The sequence below is a fragment of the Triturus cristatus genome, chromosome 1_1, assembly GCF_964204655.1.
Source record: "Triturus cristatus chromosome 1_1, aTriCri1.1, whole genome shotgun sequence".
Classification (NCBI taxonomy): domain Eukaryota; kingdom Metazoa; phylum Chordata; class Amphibia; order Caudata; family Salamandridae; genus Triturus; species Triturus cristatus.
In genome coordinates, this window is record NC_140579.1 from 586,733,265 (window position 1) to 586,759,316 (window position 26,052).

The 26,052-nt window shown below is 44.8% G+C and overlaps 1 protein-coding gene across 6 annotated transcripts in view; it reads right to left on the bottom strand.

Moving 5' to 3' along the window:
- Positions 1–26,052, bottom strand: part of TCP11 (t-complex 11) — a 679,396-nt gene that overhangs the window by 334,477 nt on the left and 318,867 nt on the right. For all 6 annotated transcript variants that reach the window (XM_085645656.1, XM_085645672.1, XM_085645665.1 and 3 more), the window contains exon 4: positions 17,061–17,181. In XM_085645656.1, coding sequence (XP_085501782.1) covers positions 17,061–17,181 — 121 coding nt within the window. The remainder of the gene's footprint in view (positions 1–17,060; positions 17,182–26,052) is intronic.

A 26,052-nucleotide genomic window follows, 5' to 3' on the forward strand; every position in this document is an offset into this window, starting at 1 on the left:
CAGAGCACTCTTCAGGACTTTGTAATTGTTAGCATCCTCATCACTGACTGTGAGGAGCTTGTCTCTACCTTTGTCAGAAAAGGAGAGCCACAAGATAGCTGCCCACTGACTCTGGGGTACCTGCTGTACTTTGCAGGCCCTCTCCAAAGCAGTCATCCACTTGTGGATGTCATCCCCATTCTGATATGGGGGGACTATCTTGCTTAGGTTTCTATGGTCATAAGACCTATCCCTATCTCTAGGAATGTTGCTGCCACCAGTGGGTTCTGTCCCACACAATTTTTGCTCTCTGGCCAGAGAAAGCTTCTCTTTGGCAAGGGCAAGTTCTTCCCTTTCAATCCTCAGATTGGCTTCCCTCATTCTGGCCTGATGCTCTCTCCTCTGGGGGGGAAGTCATCCCCCTGTGGGATGAAGCATTGGAGCTTCTTGAGTGATAGGAGTGGAGAGAGTCCCCTGAGGGAGATCTACCCCTTCTATCTCTCTTTTTAAGATTACTTGGGGGCCTGTAAGGGAAGCTCCCATGCAAGCTCCCATGCAAGCTTAAGTTAGCCTGACTAAGTCTTCTGACTGGGGTCTTGCTACCTCCCTCTTCCTCTGAGGTCTCTTCTAACTCATCTGTATCAGTCAAGTCAGGGGTCTCTTCTGTGGAGGGGAGGCCCTTATCTACAGCTATGGCACCATACTTGGCAGCTCTTTCAGCATCATAGGCCTCCAGAAGCTCCACTAGCTGTCTAAGGGTAGGGTTGGAACCCTGTTTTAATCTCCTGGAGGTACACAGTTGTCTCATCTCCTGGAAAGTGAATGCATCATATCTAGAGGGAATCTGTCCAGGATTCTCCTCTCCTGAGGGAGTATCGGTGTGATCTCCATTCAGGGACATGATTCTAGTGAGGGTGTGGTGTGTGCACCTACCTACACTAGTTGTATCTACTAAACCTCTCTAGTAGTTGTAGTCAGGATGTGCTAGGCCCTTCAACCTACAACCACTAAGTCCAGTAGGACTTAAGTATTATAAACTATGTTATATGTACCTAAACAATATCTGTGTGATCTTTCAATTTAGTATCTCAAGATTACAATGGTATTACAACAGCAAGCTCAGATCCCAACCGCTGCTCACCAATGTGAGAAGTTGGCCTGATGTATGATGTCACTAGTTCTAGTGTACACCTTATATCAGTCCAAACAACCCTTATGGTGATTGGTTGTAAAGTCAACCTATTAGACCAGCTATCCTAGTGGTAGCATGGACAAGAGCAGTCTTAGGCTAAACTCTGAATGGCATGTGAAGCCAGCTGTGATACCATATATAATCACTTGAATACCAAATGAAAGGACACCACAACAGATATATATATAAAATAAAGTGTATTTATTCTAGTCAAACCCTCAGCACTCTTTATGAGATTAGAGGTAAGTACAACACAGTCTTATTCAAGCATACATTAAGTCACACAGGTAAGTACTACAGTTAGGCCCTAGGGGCCACGCAAACCATATACTAAAGAAGTGGTATAAGGACCACTGTTACGGAAATAGAATAGGCCTAGGCCATCGCTGGGGCTACACTATACTACCAACAGTTAGGAAGTGGGAGGCCCACGGGATTCAGGTGCAGAGTGGAAACACTCACGCGTAATGCGTAAAAGTCGATAGAATTACTAGCAGTTAGAAATTAACAGTTTAAGGACACTTCTGAAGCAGCTAGAGAGTCGAGACTCGGAAACTAGACCCTAGGATAGTCACTACCCTTGTGAGCACCGAAGTACCCAAGTTTCCTAGCCCACAGGCTGCGGGTGCATAGGTGTGAACTTGCGTCGGGTTTCGTCGTGGACTTCTATGGATGCCTGAAGGAAAGTTGCTGACAGGCAGTCAGTGAAGAGTGTCCGGTGGATCCCAAGGCTGGGATCAAGAAGAGAGGATACCTGCAAGCAGAAGGGACAGAGTGAAGGTCACTAGCCAGTGACCACGTGGAACCAGGAAGGAACCAGGCGATGTCGTGAAGATTGCAGGTGGAGGGTGAAGCTTGTCGCTGCAGCCACGGGTACCAGGAGACGTCGAGGACGACCAGGACCAGGAGGCGAGCTGTCCCACGAAGGCTCTTGCTGTCGGCGGCGTCGAAGTCGAACTAGGACTCACCAAGCCTTGGCAAGCGGAACCCACGAAGAACGGAGGACTTGCTTCTGGTGCAGACCTGGCAGGTCTGGGGTGCTTCTCTTTTGCAAAGAAGCGGGAGCCAGTCTGGAGGAGCCAAACCAGCAGTGAAGATTTCAAGGTGTGTCGTCACAGAGGCCGCTAGCCAACGGGCAAGCAACCGGACAGACGCGGCAAGCAGGAATATGCAGAAGGGCCCCACGCAGGACTCGTGGAGTGTGGGGGGCTGATCTTCGGTGCAGATGGTGCTTGGGGTTGGGGCTTCTCAATCCCCGGTGCACAAGTTCGAGGGTACCTCAGAAGCTGCGCTGGAAGATACTCGCCACTTTTCCCAGGTAGCCGGTCCCACGTCTCTCGTCGCCTCCACGGATCTCAGCTCGGCTGTGGATGTGGATCAGGGTCGGAGAAGTCTGGAAGTCAAGGCTCTGGTCGGGCTCTGCAGTCGGTCCCTCGTAGAACTTCAGCAAAGCAAAGGGTAAGTCTCTTGATGGTGCCTGTTTGCACAGGGTAGCCACTCCTTGGCCACAAGGGAGATTCTTCAGTCTTCTTCTTTTGTCGAATGTCGAAGGTCCAGAGTTTCTGTTCAAGTTGCAGGTTCAGGATAATCTAATCTCCTGGGGCCCAGCTACCACTCTTATACTAATCTGGGGCGCTGGGTTACCTGCTAGGTCACGCCTTATGGGTGGGACCTAGGAGGGGGGTGGTTACACCCCCTTCCCTTTGTCCAGTTTCGCGCCAGGACTGGGGCTGGAGTGCCCCAGCACCGGTTTGAACTGGACTATGCATGGGACACCTTGTGTGCCCCAGGCATGTCTCATTCCTTTCAGCCCTCTCTGCCCCAATACACTAAAGTCTTTCTGGGGAGGTGCTAGCACCTCCCCAAGCAGGAAACCTATTGTCCAAGCCTCCCTTGCCGGGATCACTCCCAGCAGCAGGAGGTCAGACTCGTGTCTGTGGTAGCAGCATCCATTTTGTGATGCTGAGGCTTTGGTTAGAGTTAAACAGCAAAGTAGGATTTTAACATGTCTCTCCCTCTAGAAGGGAGGAATAATATCCTCATCACCAGAAATGGTATGGGGGTATTATTCCAAAGTGTTAGACACCTTACACGACATGTTTTGATAAAGCCAAGCCATAGTTACCATAACCGTTTAAGATTATTAGGCACTTTAAGAGTATATGGTAGGCTATATCATAGAACAGCTATAAGGACATGGTTCCGAAAGTTGCAGACAGGCTCAGCTCATGCTAGAGCACCATCCCACATGTTACCAAGCACTCTGTCTTCAAGATGGTTAAGGCCTGCCATAGGAGTGGCTGATAGGTACACATGTGTCTATTTTAAGGGTAGATATAGGTATACTACATCTAAGCAAGGGGTGATTACACGACCTTGCCCCAGCTGAGTGATCAGCCAGTTGTGTCTGATTGGAAGGCCAGACCAGGGGTGGCATAATACATGCTGCAACCCCTGGGAGGCCTAGGGTACACCTATGCCCTGGGTACCTAGGGTACACTGTACAGGGTCCAATAAGGTGATCCTTACCAATTGGGAATGTACCTAGGGTACATGGAGTCCATTTTAAAGAGAGAGCAGACAGCCTGAGACCCTGAATGGCAGGATCTCAGGCCAACTAAGTCGAAAAACCAGCTAGACACTAGGCAAAAAGTTGGGGGTAACCATAGTCAGATATCCACCTTCCTACACTCACCAACCCATGCACCTGCTTACACACCAACTGAGAGACTAATAGAGACATTCACACAGTTTAGTCACTAATCCATGCATTCAGTAAGAACCAGATTACAGGTAAGTAACTATTGTTCTTCTCCAGTATTTAGGGGGTCTTTCATAGATTCACATGCCTGAATCAGAGTAGATAGCAGTACAGAGCATAATGCTCATAAGACGCCCCTTTGTACCATAGTAAATATACATCTCTCTCTATATATATATATATATATATATATATATATATTCACTTAAAAAACCATAGGTTTCACACATGTTATAGTTAGCTGGGCATTTTCCTCGTAAAAAAACAATGAAATTCCCCTGTTATAGTTAGTGCAGGCAACTATAACTCACGCGACCGTAATCCGCTGATGATGACGTCAGATATTACATCACTGTATTTACACATTTATATAGCCATGTCTTCTTCCTTTTTTTTTTAGCTATACATATATATATTTTTTTTTTTCAGAAAGACACATATGTCATCAGTGATGTAATATCTGACGTCATCATCAGCGGATTACGGTCGCGTGAGTTATAGTTGCCTGCACTAACTATAACAGGGGAATTTCATTGGTTTTTTACGAGGAAAATGCCCAGCTAACTATAACATGTGTGAAACCTATGGTTTAAGTGAATTTGCAAGGTTTTTTAAATGCTAATTCCTAACTATAACGTGTGTGAAACCTATGGTTTTTTCAGTGAATTTGTACGGTTTTTTAAATGCTAAGTTACTTTACGCCGTTCGTGCCGTGCACGCACGGTGGGCACGCGGTGCGCTTCGCGCACCGCGCGCCCACTTCACGCAGTTAGTGCCGTGCATGCACGGTGCACTTTGCGCACCGTGCACGCAGGGCACGCGGTGCGCTATGCGCTCCGCGCGCCCACGTTACGCGTTATAGGCCATGTACGCACGGTGCGCTTCGCGCACCGTACGCACACGGAGTATACATGATGCACATGATTTTTAAGGGTTTTGCCATAAATTTGTTGATTTTGATATGCCATGCACGCAAGCTGCGCTAATCGCAGCTTGCGCGCACGGGGTGACTGATATTGCAATTTTTTGGGGGGGTATTTTTGGGGTGCGCGCACGCGGCGCAAACCTAGTGGATATTTTTTAAATTTCAATAGTGCGCGCACCCTACGCGCACTCTGCGATTTTACATAAAAAAATTAAAATGTTTTAATTACTCTTGGGGGACCGCATGGGACCTGTTGACCCCTGCTAGGGGGTCAGGAACTGTCCAGCCTGCCCCCTTTACATGTTTTTCTCCTTTCTGTTTCACCCCCCCTCTCAATGCGAGAGACAAAATGGCAGCCGACACTTCCTGGTTTCGACCGATTCGAATGTTTACTAAGATGTAACAACCAATCAGAAGTGCGCTCACGGACTGCCGAGTGCGCGCACCCAGCGCGCGTACAGATATATATATTGATTTAAATGCTATTTTCTCAGAAAATACTAAACAGATTTACACCAAACCTGCAAAAGGCACCAAACGGACCTTATGGCTACCTCTCTGCCAAATTTCACGTAATTCTGTTCAGCCGTTCGGGCTGTAGCTGCGACTAAAGTCCCTATGGAAAAATGCATGGGGAAAACGTGTTTTGGGACCCCCCCTTTTTCTCGGCCCCCGCTTGACGAATCACCCCGAGACTTTCAGGGTAGGAGCGGAGCGGAGCGCCCCATTAGTTTTGAAAATTTCGCGAAGATTCGTCAAACGGCGCCAAAGTTATTCAAAATAGAATTTTCAGATTTCCTATGGAAACACGGTCCTAACTATAACTATCTACTGGCGACTGCCAGTAGATAATATATATATATACACACACACACACATTTGTGTTCAACATATGCAAAACAATTTCAAGACATAGAAAGAGTATGTAATAAGCGTCTTATAAAAAAAAGAGCATAGTGGAGGAGGGAGAACAGAGGCTCACCTTATTTGAAAAGATTGCGAAGAACAGCTTGTCCCACTGATGCATCTGCATCGCTTGAGGCCTCCAAACAGTAGTGCTTGGTAAAAGTGTGTCTATTGGACCAAGTTGCCGCTCTGCAGATTTGATGAAGAGGCACACCGGCAAAGAGAGCGGTAGATGAAGAGATTGCTCTCGTAGAATGCGCTCTTGGGGTTGCCTGCAAAGGTCTTCCCGCCTGTTCATGGCATAGACAAATTGCAGCAGAGCTATGGTTGGTTTGGAAACAGAATGTCCTTGACGTAATCTACCATAGGCCACAAACAGTTGGTCTGATTTACGGATTATTGCAGTCCGTTGTAAATAGAACTTGAGACATCTTCAGATGCCAAGGGAATGCAAGGCCCTTTCCGCAGCTGTCAGCGGATTTGGGAAGAATGTCTTTAAAATTATTGGTTCATTAAGATTGAAATCTGCAGGTACTTTAAGCATGAAGCTGGGATTGGTGCGTAGCACTACTGATTTTGAGGTAAATTGAAGAAAAGGTGGATTAATAGTGAAAGCTTGAAGGTCACTGACTCTCCTTGTTCATGTCAGAGCCAATAGCAAAGAAACCTTCCAAGAAAGGAACTTTAAGTCCACTTTATGAATAGGTTCGAAGGGGTGCCGCTTATGTTGTGTAAGCACTACATTAAGATGCCAAGATGGAGGTGGACGCCGAATAGGGGGAAACATCCGGAACAATCCCTTGAAGAATTGCTGAATGACTATTTGAATAAAGAGAATTAGATTCATCCTGCCGAAACCTTGAAATCGCCGCCAAGAACACTTTCAAAGTAGAATGAGAGAGGCCCGATCTCGCCAAATGAAGAAAGAACGGTAAAATTTGTTCCGGTTTTGCATGAATCGGGTATATATTGACAGATTGACACCACATGCAAAATCTCTCGAGCATTAGCTACAACATACTGACTGTCCGTAGGAATATTTAGGTGTGCGAATTCAAGGTGTTGAGGAGCCATGCCGCTAATCTCAAAGATGCTGGGTCCGGGTGACTGATCCGTCCATTCTGGATAGACAGAAGGTTCGGTATTGGTGGAAACTGAATGGGATCGCACTCCGAGAGGAGGAGAAGTTCGGTGGACCAGTATTGACGAGGCCATCTGGGGGCAATGAGTATCATGCGGCAAGGTTGTTTCTTGATCTTGCGGAGAACTCGTGGAACCAACGGAATTGGAGGAAAGGCATAGGCATATATCTGTGACCAATTCATCGAAAACGCATTTCCGCATGAGTCGTTGTGGGGAATCCAACTTGCAAAGGATGGGCATTTGCGGTTCTGGCTGGTCGCAAACAGGTCTAGATCGGGGTGGCCCCACTCTCGAAAGACTCTGTTTAAAGCTGGTTGATGTAACTCCCACTCGTGAATGGATATTGTTGACCTGCTGAGGGAATCCGCTAGAACATTGGCGACTCCTGGGACATGAATAGCTGAAAGGCTGATCTTGTGACGAATCGCCCAGTCCCAGATCTCTTGAGCTTGTTGAGATAGTAGGGCTGACTTCGTCCCTTCCTACTTGTTCAAATAATGCATACTTGTAGTATTGTCTGTTCGAATTAGTACTGAGGCTCCCCAAATGATGGTTCGAAATGACTTCAGGGCCAAGAAAATGACTCGCAACTCCAGAAGGTTGATATGCCACTTCTTTTGTTGGAAGCTCCACTTGCCGTTGACCGTCATCCCTTGAAGGTGCGCCCCCCCATTCCTCGAGGGAAGCATCTGTGGTTATAGTGAAATCTGGCACTTCGACCAGGAATGCACATCCTTCCCTTACGTTCTTTATTTGATTCCACCAATGGAAGGCTTCTCGCATCCGAGGAGTGAAGCGAACGATGTCGTCGAAAGACCCTGAAATCTGCAACCATTGAAGGTTGAGTTCTTCTTGCAATGGTCTCATTCTGAAACGGCAGTTGGGTATCAAAGGGATGCAGGAAGAAATCATCCCTAGGAAAGACTTGTACAAACGGACTGAAACGCACTCTTTTGATAGCAATAAGCGAGCTAGTTTGCAGATCTTGAGTTGTCTTTCTTTTGAGACGAAGGCCTGAGTCAGCTGGGTGTTCAATGTGGCTCCCAGAAAGGTCTTTCTCTGTGATGGAATCAGATGAGATTTTTCGAAATTTATGGAGAGACCCAGAGATTGGAACAGTAACAGACATTTCTGAACATGTGCGTTTGTGGTTTGAAAAGAATTCGCCTTGATAAGGCAGTGGTCCAAGTATGGGAAAATTTGAATTCCTTGCAGGCAAAGGTGTGCGGTCACTGGTGCTAGGACCTTTGTAAACACACGGGGTGCTGATCGTAGACCAAACAGAAGGACTCTGAATTGAAAGTCTCTGCCAGCCACTCTGAACCATAAAAAAGTTCTGTGTCTGGGTAGGATTGGCACATGAAAATAAACGTCTTGGAGGTCGAGGGTGGCCATGTGATCCCCAGCCGAAAGCAGTTGAAGGATTTCTTGAAGTGTTAACATTCGGAAAGTTAACTTTTTCAGGTATTTGTTGAGGGCGCGAAGGTAGAGAATGGGGCGCCATTCTCCCGACTTTTTTAGAAATCAGGAAAAATCGCTGATAAAATCCTGTTCCTCTTTGTAAAGGAGGGACCTTTTCGATTGCTCCTTTCCGAATCATCAGATTTATTTGGGAAAAAAGCTCCTTGAGATGAGCAGGAGGTGGTCCTTTGGGAGGAGAGTTTGGGGGAATTTTCATGAACTCCAGAGCATGGCCTCTGGCCACTATATCCAGAACCAACTTGTCTGTTGTAATTGCGAACCAGTTCGAGTAGAAGTGGGATATTCTTCCTCCAACTTCTGAATGGGAAAACGGCAGAAATGGTGGCAGGTGGCGGATCTCATTGTTTTTTAGTTGAATCCCGTCCACGATAGGAGGGCTTCCTTCTTGATTGCGAGTAGGAGTTACCTCGCTGTCGGTATGACTGCTGCCTGTAGGGCTGATATCTTTGATTACTTTGAGAGGTTTGATATGACCTTTGCTGATTGTAACCTCCCCTATTGGAGAAGAATCCACGTCCTTTAGCACCTCGAAAGGACGACTTCCGAAATTGAAGGCTACCAAGAGATCTCGCAGTCTCCGTGTCTTTTTTAATAGCCTGAAGGGCCTCATCGACATGTTGGCCGAATCGTGACTCCCCATCAAACGGCATGTCAATAATTTTGGTTTGGACCTCTTGGCGAAAAGATGTCGATTTCAGCCAACCTTGTCTCCTCAGTACTGCTGCACCCGCCAACTGTCTGAATCCTGTGGATGCAACATCCACGGCTGCGTCAATGATTTACGCAGAGGTACACTCTCCTTCCTGTAAAATCTTCAAGGACTTGGAAGGTTCTGGCAGCATGTTAATGTAGGGGGAGATGTCTGACCACATCTGCCCATCATATCTCCCTAATATGGCTAGGGAATTTGCAGCACGGACAGTCGTCGCAGCCATCGTGGAAACCTTCTTCCCAATCGAATCCAGCCGTCTGCCATCCCTGTCTGGCGGAGCTGTTATAGGCGAAGAGGGGTTCCTGGCCCGTCTATGCGCCGCTTGGGCGATGACAGAGTCAGCTTTTGTGAGGCATGCAGGTGAGCTACTTGGTGCCTTATATAACCGAGGTAAGACTGCAGGAAGAGAATTTGGTGCTGCCATGATCTTCAACCCTTCCTTCCAGATGAAGTCTATGATGGAAATTGTCCTTATTTGCCTTGGTGGTTTATCTTTAAAATCATAAAAAAAGCAATCATCTTTCTTTGTCTCCATTGGTATGAGAAACCTTTTTGTCGCCCTCTCCATAAGGAGATGAAAACCTCCGATGTCTACAGGAGGAGAGTCAACGGGAGCTGGAGCGGACGGTGAGAAGTTTGAATTTGGTATTCGTCCCACTCCGAAAGAACAGACCTATCATCCACTTCTCCCTCTTCCCTGTCATCGTCCGTGGTATTAACATCATGGGAATGATGAGATGGTACTGGAGAAGGTGGTCTAGGGGATCCTAAAGAAGATACAGGAACCCTTGGGCATGGCCGTTGATGGAATAGACTCCGCTGATTCAGAAGGAGGAAAACGACGATAATAGTCTTGCAACATATATTTTAAGTTATTAAGCAAGGCCAAAGGCATTTGTACTGTGGGAACCGTGACAGGAGCTGGAGCTTCAGGCTCAGGGAAAGGTTCTTCCTCCTGGTCGTCGTCTTGATACTTTATAAACAATTCTGACGGACTTCTAGCAGTGCGGAATCCGTCATCCTCTCCGGATTCCTCCTCTTCTTCCTCCTCAGAATCCAGTAATTGCTCAGGCAACTTTAATGGGGAGAGAGCTTCCAATGAGGAGCCACGTCTTTGCGGCAAAGAAGCCGCCGTTGTAGGCAGGGCAGAGGAGGCAGTAGCCGATGTTGCAGACCAAACTTGCAAGTCTGTGCAAGAAGACAAGAGGCGAGATCATCGTCAATGGGGCTGGCGTCAGGAAAGTGATTGACGACGAGGCAATCTTCGTCGACGAGGAGGTCATCGACGACGAGGCAATCTTCGTCGACGATGTAGTCGTCGACGACGAGTCAGTCTTCGTCGACGAGGAAGTCGTCGACGACGAGGCAGTCTTCGACGACGAGGTGGCAGTCGATGAGGAAGTTTTCGCCGACGAGGCAGTCGTCGACGACAGAGCGCTGATGATAGATGAAATCTCCTTCGTCGACGAGATGGGTCGAACAGCAACAGAGACCAGCGTCGACGGAGATGAAGCTGATGACATGATCATCTTGGGTCTCAGAAACGAGAAGGTAACCGTCGATGTAGAAGTAGCGTCGACGATGATAATCGTCGACGGAGGAGCCGTCGACGACGGAGCTTTTTGCTGAGGGAAATCTTTCTCAAGAAGATTTTTTCGCCAGAGACTTTCCAGTCTTTCTCGGGGGCATAACAGGCTTAGACTTTGAAGGTGGAGAAGCCTTTTTTGATGAAGAAGAAGAAGGCAAGCTAGAACCTTTAGCAGGCTGACCTTTTCGCAACACCTTAGCCCCAGGAGATGATAAATCTTCCTCAGCCATCCTCTTTCTAGAGGACATAGATGAACTAGAGGCCACACTTCCCATCTCAGATAAGGGGTTATCCTTGTTTTTAATCTTCTGTAGCCACAGAAGTAGGCGCCCTTCTCCGTCTCGGAGGGTCTTCTGAGGGAAGGTCCTGCAGATTTTACAATCTCTCACCTCATGATCCAGATAAAGGCAGTAAATGCACTTCTTGTGGGGGTCTTCTGAAAATAGCCGGAGCTTCCCACAAGATTCACAAGGCCTAAAGAGAGATCTCTTAGAAGATGACATTCTGAAGAGAAGCAAAAATCCATAAAAAATTGTGAAGTACTGAGCAGAGCTCAGGGAGACTCCCTTCAAACGACGTGCGGTAGCAAATCCGAGAGCCTGAGCCTCTGAGGAGAACATTCTGGTGGGTGCTGTCGCCTGATTGGCTGCAGTTTGGACTGTACATAATGACTATGATAGTCATATGTGTGGAAGTTTTTTCTTGTAGCTTAGGGCTACTTTACTTCCTGGTTTTATGTTACCAAGGTTTTTTGGTTATTATATGCATAATTATTGCTTTTTTTATGTACCGTGGGACTCCCACTCCGATGACGGGGAATGATTCAGGTATGTGAATCTATGAAAGACACCCTAAATACTGGAGAACATACGTTCAATCAGTGACTTATAGAGTCAGTCATGCATCTACTAAATAATCCATTCAGGCACTTTTACATCGACTCATTCTTCAATAGACCTTGGCATAGATATATAAGAAAAATATTTACAGTTTACAGAAAAACACATTCACTGGATGATGTCATCAGTGATGTCATTTGAGATGTCATCAGTGATGTCATGAGTGATGTCACTGACCATGTCATGAGTGATGTAATATGTGACGTCATCAGCAGCGCATTGCGAGCTCGCAAGTTATAGTTAGCTCAACTAACTATAACAGGTGAATTTCTCTGGTTTCATAGGAGTCAAATGTCCAACTAAATCTCTGAAACCTATGTTTTTTTCAGTGAATTTCTAAGGTCTTTTAAATGCTAATTTCTAACTATAACGTCCCTGAAACCTATGTTTTTTTCAGTGAATAAATAAATATATATATCTATATATATATATCTATATATATATATATCTATATTCACTGAAAAAACCATAGGTTTCACACATGTTATAGTTAGCGGAAATTTTACTGATAAAAAACCAGTGAAATTGCCCCGTTATAGTTAGTGCTGGCAACTATAACTCACGCGACCGCAATCCTCTGCTGATGCTAATACTGTATTTAGACACTTATTTGCCCATGTCTTCTTCCATACATTTTTAGCTATACATATATTACAAATATTTTTTTTTCATAAAGACACATATGTCATCAGCAGAAGATTGCGGTCGCGTGAGTTATAGTTGCCAGCACTAACTATAACGGGGCAATTTCACTGGTTTTTTATCAGTAAAATTTCCGCTAACTATAACATGTGTGAAACCTATGGTTTTTTCAGTGAATTTGCAAGGTTTTTTAAATGCTAATTCCTAACTATAACGTGTGTGAAACCTATGGTTTTTTCAGTGAATTTGTACGGTTTTTTAAATGCTAAGTTACTTTACGCCATTCGAGGCGTGCGCGCCCACTTAACGCAGTTCGTTCCGTGCACGGTTTTTATCAACTTTAATAAGCCCTGTACATTTGGTGGCCTTCGGCCACCAAAAGCACAGGGGGTGGGGTCAATGTGGATAGTGCTTTTTTTATTTCGATTTTATAATTTCATGTTGCCAAAATTTAGTTTTTTTTACCTATTAATAAGCCCTGTACATTTGGTGGCCTACGGCCACCAAAATCACAGGGGGTGGGGTAAGTGTGGATAGTGTTTTTTTTATTTATTTTTTTTTACCGTACGCTTACGGTAAGCGTACGGTAAGCGTACTCGGCGAAATTGCCGAAGAAAAAATAAAACCATTTTTGCTCTTGGGGGATGTTTGGGGACTCCCTCAACATGACTATGTGGGAGGGAGTTGTCATAACAGCCCAGTAACATGTTTTTGGCCATCATGTTTGATAAACAACACTCAGTGCGAGAGACAAAATGGCGGACGCCGCTTCCTGGTTTCGGCCGATTCGAATGTTTACTAAGATCTAAGAGCCAATCAGAATCGCGCTCGCGCACGCCACCGTACGCTTACGGTAAGCGTACGGTAAGCGTACCGTAAGCGGGCTCAGATATATATATTGATTTAAAGGCTATTTTCTCAGAATCTACTGAACAGATTTACACCAAACCTACAAAAGGCACTTCCTTGACCTAGGGACTACCTCTCTGCCAAATTTCTAGTAATTCTGTTCAGCCGTTCGGGCTGTAGCTCGTTCTAAAGGTCCTATGGAAAAATGCATGGGAAAAACGCGTTTTGGGACCCCCCTTTTATCTCAGCCCCCGCTTGACGAATCCCCCCCGAGACTTTCAGGGTAGGAGCGGAGCGTAGTGCCCCACCTATTTTGAGAAATTCGCGAGGATTCATCGACCGGCGCCAAAGTTATTCAAAATAGAATGTTGAGGTTTTCCTATGGAAAAGGGGTCCTAACTATAACTACCTACTGGCGACCGCCAGTAGGTAATATCTATATATATATATATATATTCACTTAAAAAACCATAGGTTTCACACGTTATTGTTATTGTTAGGTGTATTTGTAAAGCGCGACATTCATCCTGCAAGGATATCACGGCGCTGCAAAAAATAACAGTCAACCAAAGCATTAACCTGAGAGCATATTGGTTATTCTGGAGTAGGGAATAATGCAGTTTTTAGTTTTTTCTTGAAGATGGAATAGGAGTCCGTGAGTCTGAGGTTGATCGGTAGTTCATTCCAGCATTTCGCAGCAATATGTGAAAAAGCATTTCCGCCCATTCTGGAAAGCTTAATCCGAGTGGTGGCTGCTTTGGCTGAGGCTTGCGAACGTAGGTTCCGCGCTGGAGCATAGAACTTAATTCTATTTCGTAGAATGTAAGGGCCTGTATTGTGGATTGTTTTATGGGCAATACATAGCATTTTAAACATGGCTCTTTGTCTCATGGGCAGCCAGTGTAAGGCTCTCAGACAGCTTGTGGCAGAGTCGTACTTTCTCTTATTGCAAACTGCTTTTGCTGCGGCATTCTGGACCAGCTGTAATTTTCTAAATAAGTAGTCCGACATTCCTACAAATAGCGAATTGCCATAATCCAGCCTGCTAACTAGTAATGACTGGACAAGGATCTGTCTACATTCAAGTGGGATCCAGGGGAAGACCCTTTTCAATCTTTTTAATATGGCAAATCCTTTGCCACATATTGAGGAGACATGGCATTTCAGAGATAAAGTGGTATCCATCTGAATTCCTAGATTCCTAGCAGACGATGTGGGGATTGGTGGAGAGCCTAAAGAGGTTGGCCACCAGGTGTTATCCCAGAGCTGTTTGGCCCCACCAAAAAGTAGAATTTCTGATTTGTCAGCGTTCAGTTTTAAATAATGGCCGTGCATCCAATTGGATAGCTCTGACAGGCAGTTGTGTAATCTACTTTTGGTGTCATTATCTCCATTTAGGGTTACCATCAGCTGAGTATCATCAGCATAGGAGCAGATATTAATGCCCCATTTCTTGCCAATTAATGCCAAAGAGGAGACATATACATTGAACAATGTTGGGCTCAATGTGGCTCCTTGGGGAACTCCATATTTAATCTTACGGGGGGTAGAGGCAAAGTTACCTAAACAAATAGACTGGGATCTGTTTGATAAAAAAGACTCCAGCCAGTTTAGGGCTTTACCTTGTATTCCTTTTGCAGCAAGTATATGAATTAGCAGTTTATGGGACACGGTATCAAATGCCGCTGATAAATCAAGAAGTATCAGGGCAACCGTTTTACCTTTATCGACCTGCATACGAATGTCGTCCATTACGGCCAAAAGCGTTGTTTCTGTGCTGTTGTTAGATCTAAATCCTGTTTGGGAGACATCGAGAAGATTGTTGATCTCTAGATAACTTGACAGTTGTTTTGATACCAGTCTTTCTAACACCTTCGATAAGAAGGGGAGCTGTGAAATGGGGCGGTAGTTGGCTGGATCGTTAATATCCGCACCCGCCTTTTTTAGTAATGGAATTACTGCCGATTTTTTCCAAACTTCTGGAAAGACAGCTTGCTCCAGAGACTGGTTAAGAACTTTTGTGACTGCGGGGCCAATCATAGGAGTCAGTTTGGAAAAAATGAAGTGTGGGCAAACATCCCATGGTGAGCCAGATTTAATTTCTGACATGGTTTTAGTGATCTCATCTTCTGAGAATGGGCCAAAGGTAGAGCAGTTGGTTTGCAAAGTAGGGTCAATCTGATACTCCACAGAGGCCTGAGCGTTATTTGTAAAAGAGGCATATATTTTATCAATTTTATCACAAAAGTAATCACTGATTTTTGAGCAGTTCTCTTGTGATGGAGTCAGATTGGATGTGAGACAAGGAGGATTACAAAAATCTTTTACAATTTTAAAAAGCTCCTTGGATGAATTTTTATTCTCTAAGATTTTTTGAGAAAGGTAGTCTTTCTTTGCTTTACGTATGGCAGTGTGGTATATTTTCAGCTGATGTTTGTAAATGGCTCTGTCTTCGGCGTTTCTACTTATTCTCCATTTATGCTCCAGTGAGGTGCATTTTCTTTTTTCGATTTTAAGGTCTGGGCCATACCATTTCTCAGAGGTTTTTGATTTCAATCGATTGGTTGCGCGAGTCCGTGAACAGTGGTCAAGTGCTTTCTCTATATTCTCTCGTAAGAGGCAAATTTTTTCTTCGCATGTCATTTCGGAACTAGAAAAAAAGGAAAAATCTTCCTTGAATTTTTCCAAGGAAAATTTGCTCCAACATTTAGTGGAGTTGACCGACTGAACTAGCGGTCTGTTGGTTTTTAAAGGTAGATTTAAGGTAAAATCTATCCTGTAGTGGTCTGTCCATGTCAAAGGAGTTATATCCGTAATGTTGGTCTTTGATATGTTTGTAAATATAAGATCTAGCATATGCCCCGCTCTGTGTGTGGGGCGAGCTATTTTCTGTGATAGTTGTAGGATTTCCATGTCTGTAGTAAGTTGTTTAGTTAGGGAATTATTGGTTAAATCGAAATGAACATTGAAGTCACCAATGACTATAATGTTTTTGTGATTGAGGCAGAATGGAAGGATTTGTTCGAGAAGTTGGGTGCTAAAATCAGTTGTACTATTTGGGGGATTGTAGATGATTGCACATCCAAGGATAACCTGAGTGTTGATGAAAATGGAGATGGTTAGCACGTCATGATTACCTAGTTGAGTGACTGTTTCTTGGTAACATGAAAAACTATCTTTAAATATCATGGCCACTCCGCCACCTCTCTTAGTTTGTCGATTTAGATTAATGATTTTATACCCAGTGGGAAGGGCTGCGGTGATATCCGGGGTATTGTGCTCACCCAGCCAAGTCTCCGAGATGAAGGCAAAATCGGGTCTGCTATCATGTAACATGTCCCATAGCTCTGTCGAATGTTTAGGGAGGGACCTAGCATTAACATAAATGCATGTGTAGTCCTGTGTGGGTGTGACTTCCGATGAGGGTAGCTCCAAGTGGTTACAACTCCATTTACAGTGGCGGCAGCTAAAAGGGCCCATGGTGTGGGAGGGTCCAACCTTCGCACAAAGGGGGGCTGTTAAGGGAGTATTTAACATAAGCAGCTCACCTCGCGTGTAAACCATCGAGGGTTTGCCTGGTCTGCCTGTAGTTGGGGAGGCAGGGTTTGTAGCCCCTGGTCCCGGCCTGTCGCGGACGGGCGCAGACGGGCTCGCCTTTGGCGAGCCTTCGGCGCGCATTGGACGCACCCGCTGCGCTCGTCCGCTGCGCTTCCTGTAGGGACACATCTTTTATGAGAAAAATAGATGAAGGGGCGAGTCTCTGAGCAGGGGGCGTGGCCTTCAATCGGCCAATGGCGTTCCCGTGTTTGCTCCAGTCACCCTCCCACGTCAGCTGCAAATAGTTAGGTGGATTTTTCACTCGTAAAAAACCAATGAAATTCCCCCGTTATAGTTACTTCAGATAACTATATCTGATATATATATACACATACACACACACACACATAGGCATACAAACACAAAGCTCACAGGTTTCACTTGCCTCCTTGATTTCTTCCAGAAGCTTGATTGCTTGAGTATGCTCTGGAGGATTTGCCGAGAGCTGATCCCGAAGTCTGTCCCAGAATAGCTTGTGCACTATCTCCTTCACTTTATGTTCAAGACTGAAAAGAAAAAAGAAAGACCGTTTGAATCTTAAACAATACATGTTCACATCCCCTGGCAAGAAAATACAACTGTCAGAGAAGATACCCAATGGCCTAATAATGGTCTGGTTTTCCCACACCCAGATTTCGCAGCACTCATTTTACTTGGTGGAAAATCCAGGAGGTTAAAATAACATGTTTATTGGGCTGCAAGAGCAGCCCAGCCCTGGCACCTAGAACAGATGTGCTAGATACATCACTGGTCAGAAGCATCAAGAGTCTTTTGGAAAGTGTGGAAATTTCTTACTAAAAGTGGGGTTTGGTAGAATGTCCCTTTTTTGTTGAGGGAGTAACATCTGTGGTACATGAAGGCTCAAAAGATCAGCAACACAATTCCTTATGAAGTAGAAGGATTTTAGGTGAAAGGTTGCAAGAATGGATTTATAGTAGGGTTAAGATTGTCTGAAAATTATGTGGGTTTGGAGTTTAGGGTTCAGATAGCACGTTAAGTCTCAAGCAAAGCACTAGACTTTCTAAAGGTTACAAGCTAAGTACTGGTTTCCTTAGTTGAGCATTGGCTGATTTCTACGGGAAGTTGGACATAGTGGTCGTTTAAAAAACACTATTTATAGTTTTCAATTAGTGGTAATTTAACTTTGTCAGGAAGAAACAATTGAATTGGTATTAAAGGAGTGGATCAGAAATTACAGCATGCAGCACATTTTCTGCTTCCAAGCAAAGAGTGCTCTGTAGTGCACACTGCTATAAGCATGGTGTACAACAGCTTGTGAATGCAAATCAATGCTTCACAGGAAGAAGCAAGCCAGGCAAGCAGAAGCCATTTGTTTCACACAAAAACAGCTGAAAAACCGGTCCTGATGTAATCCCTATTCTATTCAATGACCAAAATGTATTTCTGCAGGACATCCCAGTCATTCCTTCCAGTTGGCTAAAACTCATAATTGTTTTATGCATTCCTGGTGCTTTTCCCACTACCCTAGTCTGTCACACCCATTTTATCTCTGCATGTTAACATCCATTTCATAATGTGTGGAAAAACAGAGGCTGGGAGTGATTCACTTGCAAAGTAGGCAGAAGAAGAGGACTCGTGCAAGCTGCATGTTCCAAGGGATATTGAATGGGCACTTTTATATATGTGTTCTGAACTGTGGCAACTACTTTGCTGCTCAGGCATTTGCTTCATACACCACTGCATATAGATTAAGGTCTGCCCTCTCTTTCCAAGACAACCAGAATGTGCAGCAATGCCTCACAGCGAAAACACACAGAACCAGGGTTAGAACCAGTAGCGTACCTGTGAATAAGACCCATTATAATGTGCAACCAGACATTATCAGAGTTCACCATATGGCTGGCTTCATTGTGCTTGCTCAATCCCTTTTATTGCATGGATGCTGGTGAATGCATAGATACTGCACAAGACTTTTCATTTTTAGCATACTGCTCCATGTGGAAGCAAACACCTATTCACTCCACCACTCGTCCATCCAACCAAAAATGTAAAACAAACAATTTCACACAACACTTAGGGCTATGGAATTCAGAAGTGGACATAAGGCCGAGGTGAGGTCCAGGTCTAAACAGAAGGCAATTCTCTAGATGAGTCCCCTGAAACTGGACGCAATATTGCAGATCTGGACACAACACTCAAAGGATGACCAACAGAAATGGACATATACTCCAGAACTAGACACAATATGCTAAGGGTGGTCTCTAGAACTGTGCAAAATACTGTAGATGACGTTTTGAGCATAGTATGCTGTGGTAATACATACCCCTTTCCTGCGATATAGATCCCTCCGCCTTCACCCCATCATTCCTTTAGTTCTCCAGCATTCCCTGGTGTATTGTTTAACCACTCTCACCTCTTCTGATGTGAGAACTCCAAGATACTCAAACACAAGGGAAGAATGTACTTACTGCTAACTGTGCTGTTATGTTTGTGAGAGGATGCTGACACTGCTGCAAAACCTGGTAACACTGTTTCACTAAACAAAAGTTTCAAATACTACCTTTGGCAATCTCGACTAGACATTAAATAAATAATTACGAAAGTGATTCTTAAAAACTTAATTGGGCAGGGGATAGGTGAAAAGATAAACAATTAGCAGAAATTGGTCTTGGTGTCTGGGTTACGAAGGGCTTGTAGGATATAACTTCTTTACAGAAGAATGTTTTCACCACTGGCAAGCACCTACTCTACCTCCACTACCACAGACTTCTCCCATTTCCCTACTCTTATAACCTCTTACCTCATTGACTATTCCTTCTCAATGCACCACAATCTCAATATGCCACTCTTTGTTCACACCAATTGGAAGTTTAGCTGTATAGACCCGTCTCGTTTCCCAGAATACAGCCACTCACTTGTCAAGCTTACATATTTCACATGCCAAACTGACCCACCCTCTGTATGTAAATATCTTCTTCCAACCCCCTCATTTCCAAGTAGAAATTGCACGGGGCCATGCACTTTTGCATCAAATGTGTTCCATACAGAAATTGGCTCTCTCCCAGGTTAAGTCACGCATATCCTTCACACCTCTTACACAAAAATCCTCCGCTCACACCTGGGTAACTTACTGAATATTTGCTGCACAAAAGAAGGTGGGAGAGAGAAGGAAACAATCACCAACTATTACTCTCCTCACTGATATACTCACTCACAAAACAGTAAAGTTATGGAACTCATAGACTGGGTTTGTCACTAGGGCATGTTCTGATTACCCAATCTAGTTGTTAAAAAAGCCTTCATCCACATGTTGCGGCATGCTTCATTATCAAATCAGTCTACATACCAACATAATCCTGTCTGGATGAGCTCAACCACAGAGAATAGGAACTTTGGTGTTCTTAATGGCATCAAGGAAAGCACTGGTTATTGGAAGTATATTACAAATATTTAGATGAGACACCTCCAGAGGATTATTGTCACTTGGCATCCTTGGACAGACAAAAAAATGAAAAATCAATTAGGAAGTGCATGGAACAGGAAATGGTCCCTATATGTCTCACCTCTTACTGGATATTCAAGTGAGTTCAAAACAAATACAAAACAAACCTCAGGCAATAATATTCGCACATAACCAGGTCTCAGGATATTTCCACAAGATTAGGTGTGAGAGGCCCCATAAGGGAGGAGAGGACAAATTCCTGTAGTCAAACATTCTTCAAGGAGCAAATGTTGTTGCCAAATAGGCGTGTTCATCTCCTCACCAACAGAAGTCAAAAACTAACCTTTCCACTAGCCCAACACCTAAACCAATAAATACAATACACCCTTAATACTGGAAATCTATTTTATTGCCAAGAAACTAGACATACTTCTTTCATGAATGAAATCTCTGGCATTCTCCCATGGCCTCAAAGCATTAAAATATGAGCTCTCTAGAAAATAGTGTCAATTACCACCAGCAGCCCTGTTCTTCCAGGATACATTTAATGACCATGCGATTGAAATAATTAAGAGCACTGCACTACAGGATTTCCACAATCATTATCAGAGGATAACATCAATGATCGGATTTTATCTTGGAACACATCTGCGTCTCCTGAACCTTCAACAGCTCTTTCTGAGATCCCAATCATGAGCGACATCATACATAATGTACCAAAAGAAACCTTGGTTGCGGTGGACTGCTTTTCTGGTTAGGCAGCTCTCCCGGGTGGTCGGAGTTACCCGTAGTTGCATCCGGTCACGGGCCTACTCGGTTTCCTTTCTGATGCCACCTCCTGCCGATGTCAATAACCCTCAAGTTTCCCTAGGTATAGATACTTTTAGGGCGGTGTACAGATGTGGGTATAAACTGAATATACAAACGCTGGGCTATCAGGTCTCCTATAAATAACTTTCAAAACGAAGCCCCTGTTCTTTGGAGATCATACCAAGATTGCTCTGACGTAAGGCACGTAACGCGGACCCGGACTGCCAGAAGTGCCGCTGAGATCGGGACCTCGAGTCGATTGGTGAGTTGGGATCGGTGGCGAGCCCGGGCCCCAGGGACAGAGGAAGCATACCGGAGACGACCCTCCCTGTTTGAACATTAGCGAATTGAGGCGCAAGGTGCAGCCACACACAGGCGGAAGGTGAGGGCACGCTCTCGGGACCTCTGAGGCACGGTAAAAAAAATCGGACTTGCATCGGGACACCGCGTGTTTGCTAAGTGCTGGGCGAGGGCTTGCAAGCGCGGCGAGACACCTCGGGCCATATGCTCACACTAAAGACACACTCTATGGTCCTGAATGAACGAGCGCTACCCTGAGACGGCTGTGGGAGATGACTCCTGGAGGAACTGTTAAACCTGCCAATACATGCGTTTGTTGCTGGGAGTTGTGGAGGGATATAGAGCGGCAGTATCAAATTGGCGGCTGGAGATAGGAGAGGGTGTCTCAGACTTACCGAGGGGGCAGACACTGGTGTGGATCAGGCGCTCTATTCCTGCACTGGTCGCTGGGCCAACTCACCCCTTGCGCCGCCGCAGCTTCCTTCAACGCGGCCGCAGAGAGGAGGACAGGGACTACAACCCCCAGCTTCCCTAGCGGCCGGAAAGCCGCCAACGCCGCTCCCGCGCACTGAGCGCACTTAAGCACAGCACTTCCCCCGCGTCGCGGGACCGCGCGCGGGCGGCGCCGGACGAAGCCCGGACAAAGGGCGGACAGTCCGGGACAGGACGTGACTGGGCTGGGCCAAAGACCTTGATTCATACAGGCCGTCGGTCTTTGTGTCCTGTACACAGTGAGGTTTTATTATTTATTCCAAACTAAGGGTTCACATATGTTGGTTAACTAAAACCCTGCTTGTAAACGGATTTTAATATTTTACCATTTGTGTGTAATTCGGAAAAGCTTTATTCGATCTTTTAGTGATAATTTGTTACTGTTAAACATGTCAAAGCAAAAAGTTCCCCCAATGCCTCAGACTCTGGATAATTACTTAGTGAAGATTGTAAGCAAAATCAATTGTGAGAGGCGACAATCCTTAGGGCTAAGTAGTCCCCCCCCATTACCTATTATGCAATCTCTACCTGATCCATTGGCATTGGACGACAGTAGTAGTGGTTGCACTAATCTTGGTGTTCCTGCTAGGGAAATGACAGAGCAGAATACCTCCACCTTCGTCGATCTTGAGGTTTCTACTGATTCTATAGTGCCGCACTCACCGACCCCAGTACCTAGAGTGATCAGAGCATGTAGGAAAACCCAGATAAAACGCGGGGGTTCACGTCCCGCAAGAAAAAGAGCAGTTAGCCCCCTTAAGAACTTAGATAAGGACGAGGATATTACGGCAAATAATGACGCCGTTAAATTGGATGCTGAACAAATTAAAAACTTAGTAAGCACCATTGACTCAAAGATTAAGGGTATTATTAAACCTCTTATGGTAAAAATTGATCAGCTAACCGCAGAGGTTAATAGATTAGGTGATCTCCTTAAGAAAACAGTGGAGGAAGCGGACAGTGTATCAGCTCCAATAATAAGTAATCATGACACTCAGGTTGCTCCCTCTGGGAGAGATACAGGTACAGATATTAGCAGGAATGCTGTACAGAATCCCCCGCTAGCCCAGCCCTCAGCCTGTAATGATAGTCAGGCTGTATTAATGCCCGATAGAAATGAGGACTGGACTGTGGTAAGGCGAAGGCGCGCCAATAATCTCCCTCCTGATTGCGCACCATATGTGGTAGTTTTGACTTATGTCCCCCCTGTCGAGAATGGGAATCATCAGGAAACACACAAGTCTTTAAAAAATAAAACTGTTTCCTGGATGCACAGACACTGTGGATTCCCAACTGTATTTTCTGATCAAGTTTTGACTACCAGAAGGGTAAAATGGACAGGGAGCTCTAAGAAAAGTACTAGTGGTGATTGTGTTATTATAAATTTTAAAAACCCTTAACATGCTGCCACTGTATTACTGAGAGCTGCCTTATTACCAATTACCGATAATAATGTGTGTGCCCGCTCGCTTGCTTTCTTCTACAGTCACCATAACATCGCACCCTATGAGAATAGAAGAAGTAGATTCTGCCCGGTCATACAAAGGCCATACCCCGACATTTTAATGCAAAACCGATTTCAACCCTTAAATTTTTTGGATGCAAATGACTGACTCAATCAGGCAGGGCAGTTTTCACCCCAGGAGATTATTAATCCCTGTGTAGACACATGTATAGATAATATCGTGGCCCATGAGATCCCCAACAAAACAGTAATTGAATTGGCGGTGGATACAAGGGCACGGCCTGAATGTGTGGACATACGTAATTTAAACCAGAACGAGAATAGGGGACGAAATAATGGTCTGATGCATGATAGCAACTGTGCTAGGGGTAAAGGTACTACTATTGTTTGTTGGAATGTGGCAGGGTTGAAATCAAAGGAGAGGGACCCGGGATGGTTAACGTTTATTAATGCCCATGACATTTTATGTCTTCAGGAAACATGGTGTAAAGATGAAGTTAACTACGAGGGATTTGTCTCTTATAATCTACCGGCACTGGGAGGAGGTATAGGTAGAGCGAAAGGTGGTCTCCTTATACTTGTAACGATTTGTCGTCCCATTGTGGTTAAAAAGTATATCCCTGTAGGGGAACTTGTGCAGATCCTCTGGCTTGTTGATGATAAAGACCATAATGTTCTACTGATTAATTACTACAACAATATTTTTGATGGTACCCGGGTCAAAGTAGTAACAGACTTAGCCGGCGCTATTGAAAATCTATGTCTGGACGAGAATGTTGTATTTGATTTTATCTGGGTAGGGGATTTTAATACCACATTGTGCGAATTGTCTACACAAAGGGCCTGTGGGGTTACCAATAATGCTGGCTGGGATGTCTGGCATTTCGGGCATAGCAGTTATGGGGAAGCATTGCACAAGCTCATGGGCTGCTATGACCTGGAAATAATGGAGTGTTGTAAAGATGCTAACGGTCTATCCATTCCCACTTTTAAAAATTGGCACACCAGCTCTGTCATTGATCATGTGATCATATCTTCTAATATCAGTTCTTACTGTGATCCACCAAGAATTGAAGTAATTACATTAAGTGATCACAATCGTATTATTTTGGACACCAACCTCTGGGCTGGCAGCTAGGTGGATGTAGGAATTATTATCACTAATGTAGAACCACACAGGACTAATGGTGTAAGGCTAAGATGGACAGGTGAAAGAGCTGATGAACTAACTAGCTCCATAATTAAAGAGAGCCTGCTGGACATTGTTTCTATTTTAGAAAATAGTTGTGACTCTGAAAAGGTTTTATATTGTTTTAACCTAATTAATAAAGCTATTGATGCCAAGTTTACTGGACGTAATAGCGGCCAATGTAGGAACGGACCGGGCTGGTTTAATCACCATTGCACTTCCACATTAACTGACCTCAAGCGGGCACTGGCAGCGAAGCCCAGGGACAAAAAATTGATAATTAAACTGAGAACGGATTATAAATGTGCGCTCAAACAGAGGAAGCGTGAATTGCAGCAACAGGCTTGGGACTCCCTCAACCAAGCAGCAGAGTTATCGAATTGTACGCTATTCTGGGCCGCGGTTAACTCGCCTTTTTTAAGGGATGAAAAAACACCTCAGTTGACTTCTAACGTATCAAGCGAGGGTTGGATTGCACATTTTTCTAGCATTTTTGACTCTAATAATGTCACTGATGCCAGTCCCAATAAGTGGCCTGTTTTGCCCCTGGACATTTCTATTAGTGAGGTTAAGTGTGGTATACGTGCTAGCAAAGGAGGGAAAGCCCAGGGTCCGGATGGGGTACCTATAGACGTCTATAAAGCTGCACCAGATGTCTGGGGCCCTCTTTTAACTATTGTTTTTAATGCAGCTGTGTGTGCCGAGGCCCCTGTAACCTGGGGTGAATCAATTATCGTGCCAATTCATAAAAAGGGAAGTAGGTCTGACGCTAAGAATTACCGCCCGATCTCTCTACTTGACTCTTCAGTTAAGGTTATGAGTAGAGTCATGCTAGTGAGATTAGAGGAATGGGCTGAGCAGGATAGCATACTGGCCGACAGCCAGTACGGTTTTAGGAAGGGACAGGGACGCTCGACCAGTGCATCAATCTTGATTTACTGATCGGGAAATATACTGAAGCGAAACCCGGTTCCCTGTATCTCTGCTTTGCAGACCTGAGCAGCGCATTCGATATGGTAGATCATTTTATTCTATGGCCAACCTTATTAAAGCTAGGAGCACCAGAAGGCATAAACTTTTTTCTCGCTATGTTATACGAGAAATTGAAAACCAATGTACGTTTTGGAACCAGAGGAGAATGTACCCCAAAAATCTGTGTTACACGAGGAATCAGACAGGGCTGTGTTCTGGCACCCCTCCTATTTATTTTATTTATCAATGGAATTAATGATATTTTAAAAAAAGTTAATGCTGATGCTCCCCAGATCAACGGTGTTCCGGTGCCGGTGTTATTATATGCCGATGACGCTGTTTTACTTTCTAGAACACCTGTTGGACTACAACGATTAATGGATAGTTTTTCCTCTTTTATTAAAGGTAGAAAATTAGTGATTAACAAGGGGAAAACGCACACCATGACCTGCGGAGCTAAAGCTAAAAAGTTAAATGCCTTTTTCATAGACGGTGTAAAGGTGCAACAGGTGGACAAATTTTGTTACTTAGGTATTACCTTCTCCAATGACAGGAAGTGGAACAATGAATTTAATAATATCCGGAACAAAATGGCAAAAAATGCCCATGGTATTTATAGATTTGCTGCAAAAGTTGGGGATCGTCGTACCAGGGATATGCTCAAGATTTACCAAGCTAGATGTGTGACCATAGCTCTGTATGGGGCGGGAGTATGGGGCTATAGCTGTGCTTACAACTTACAGTTA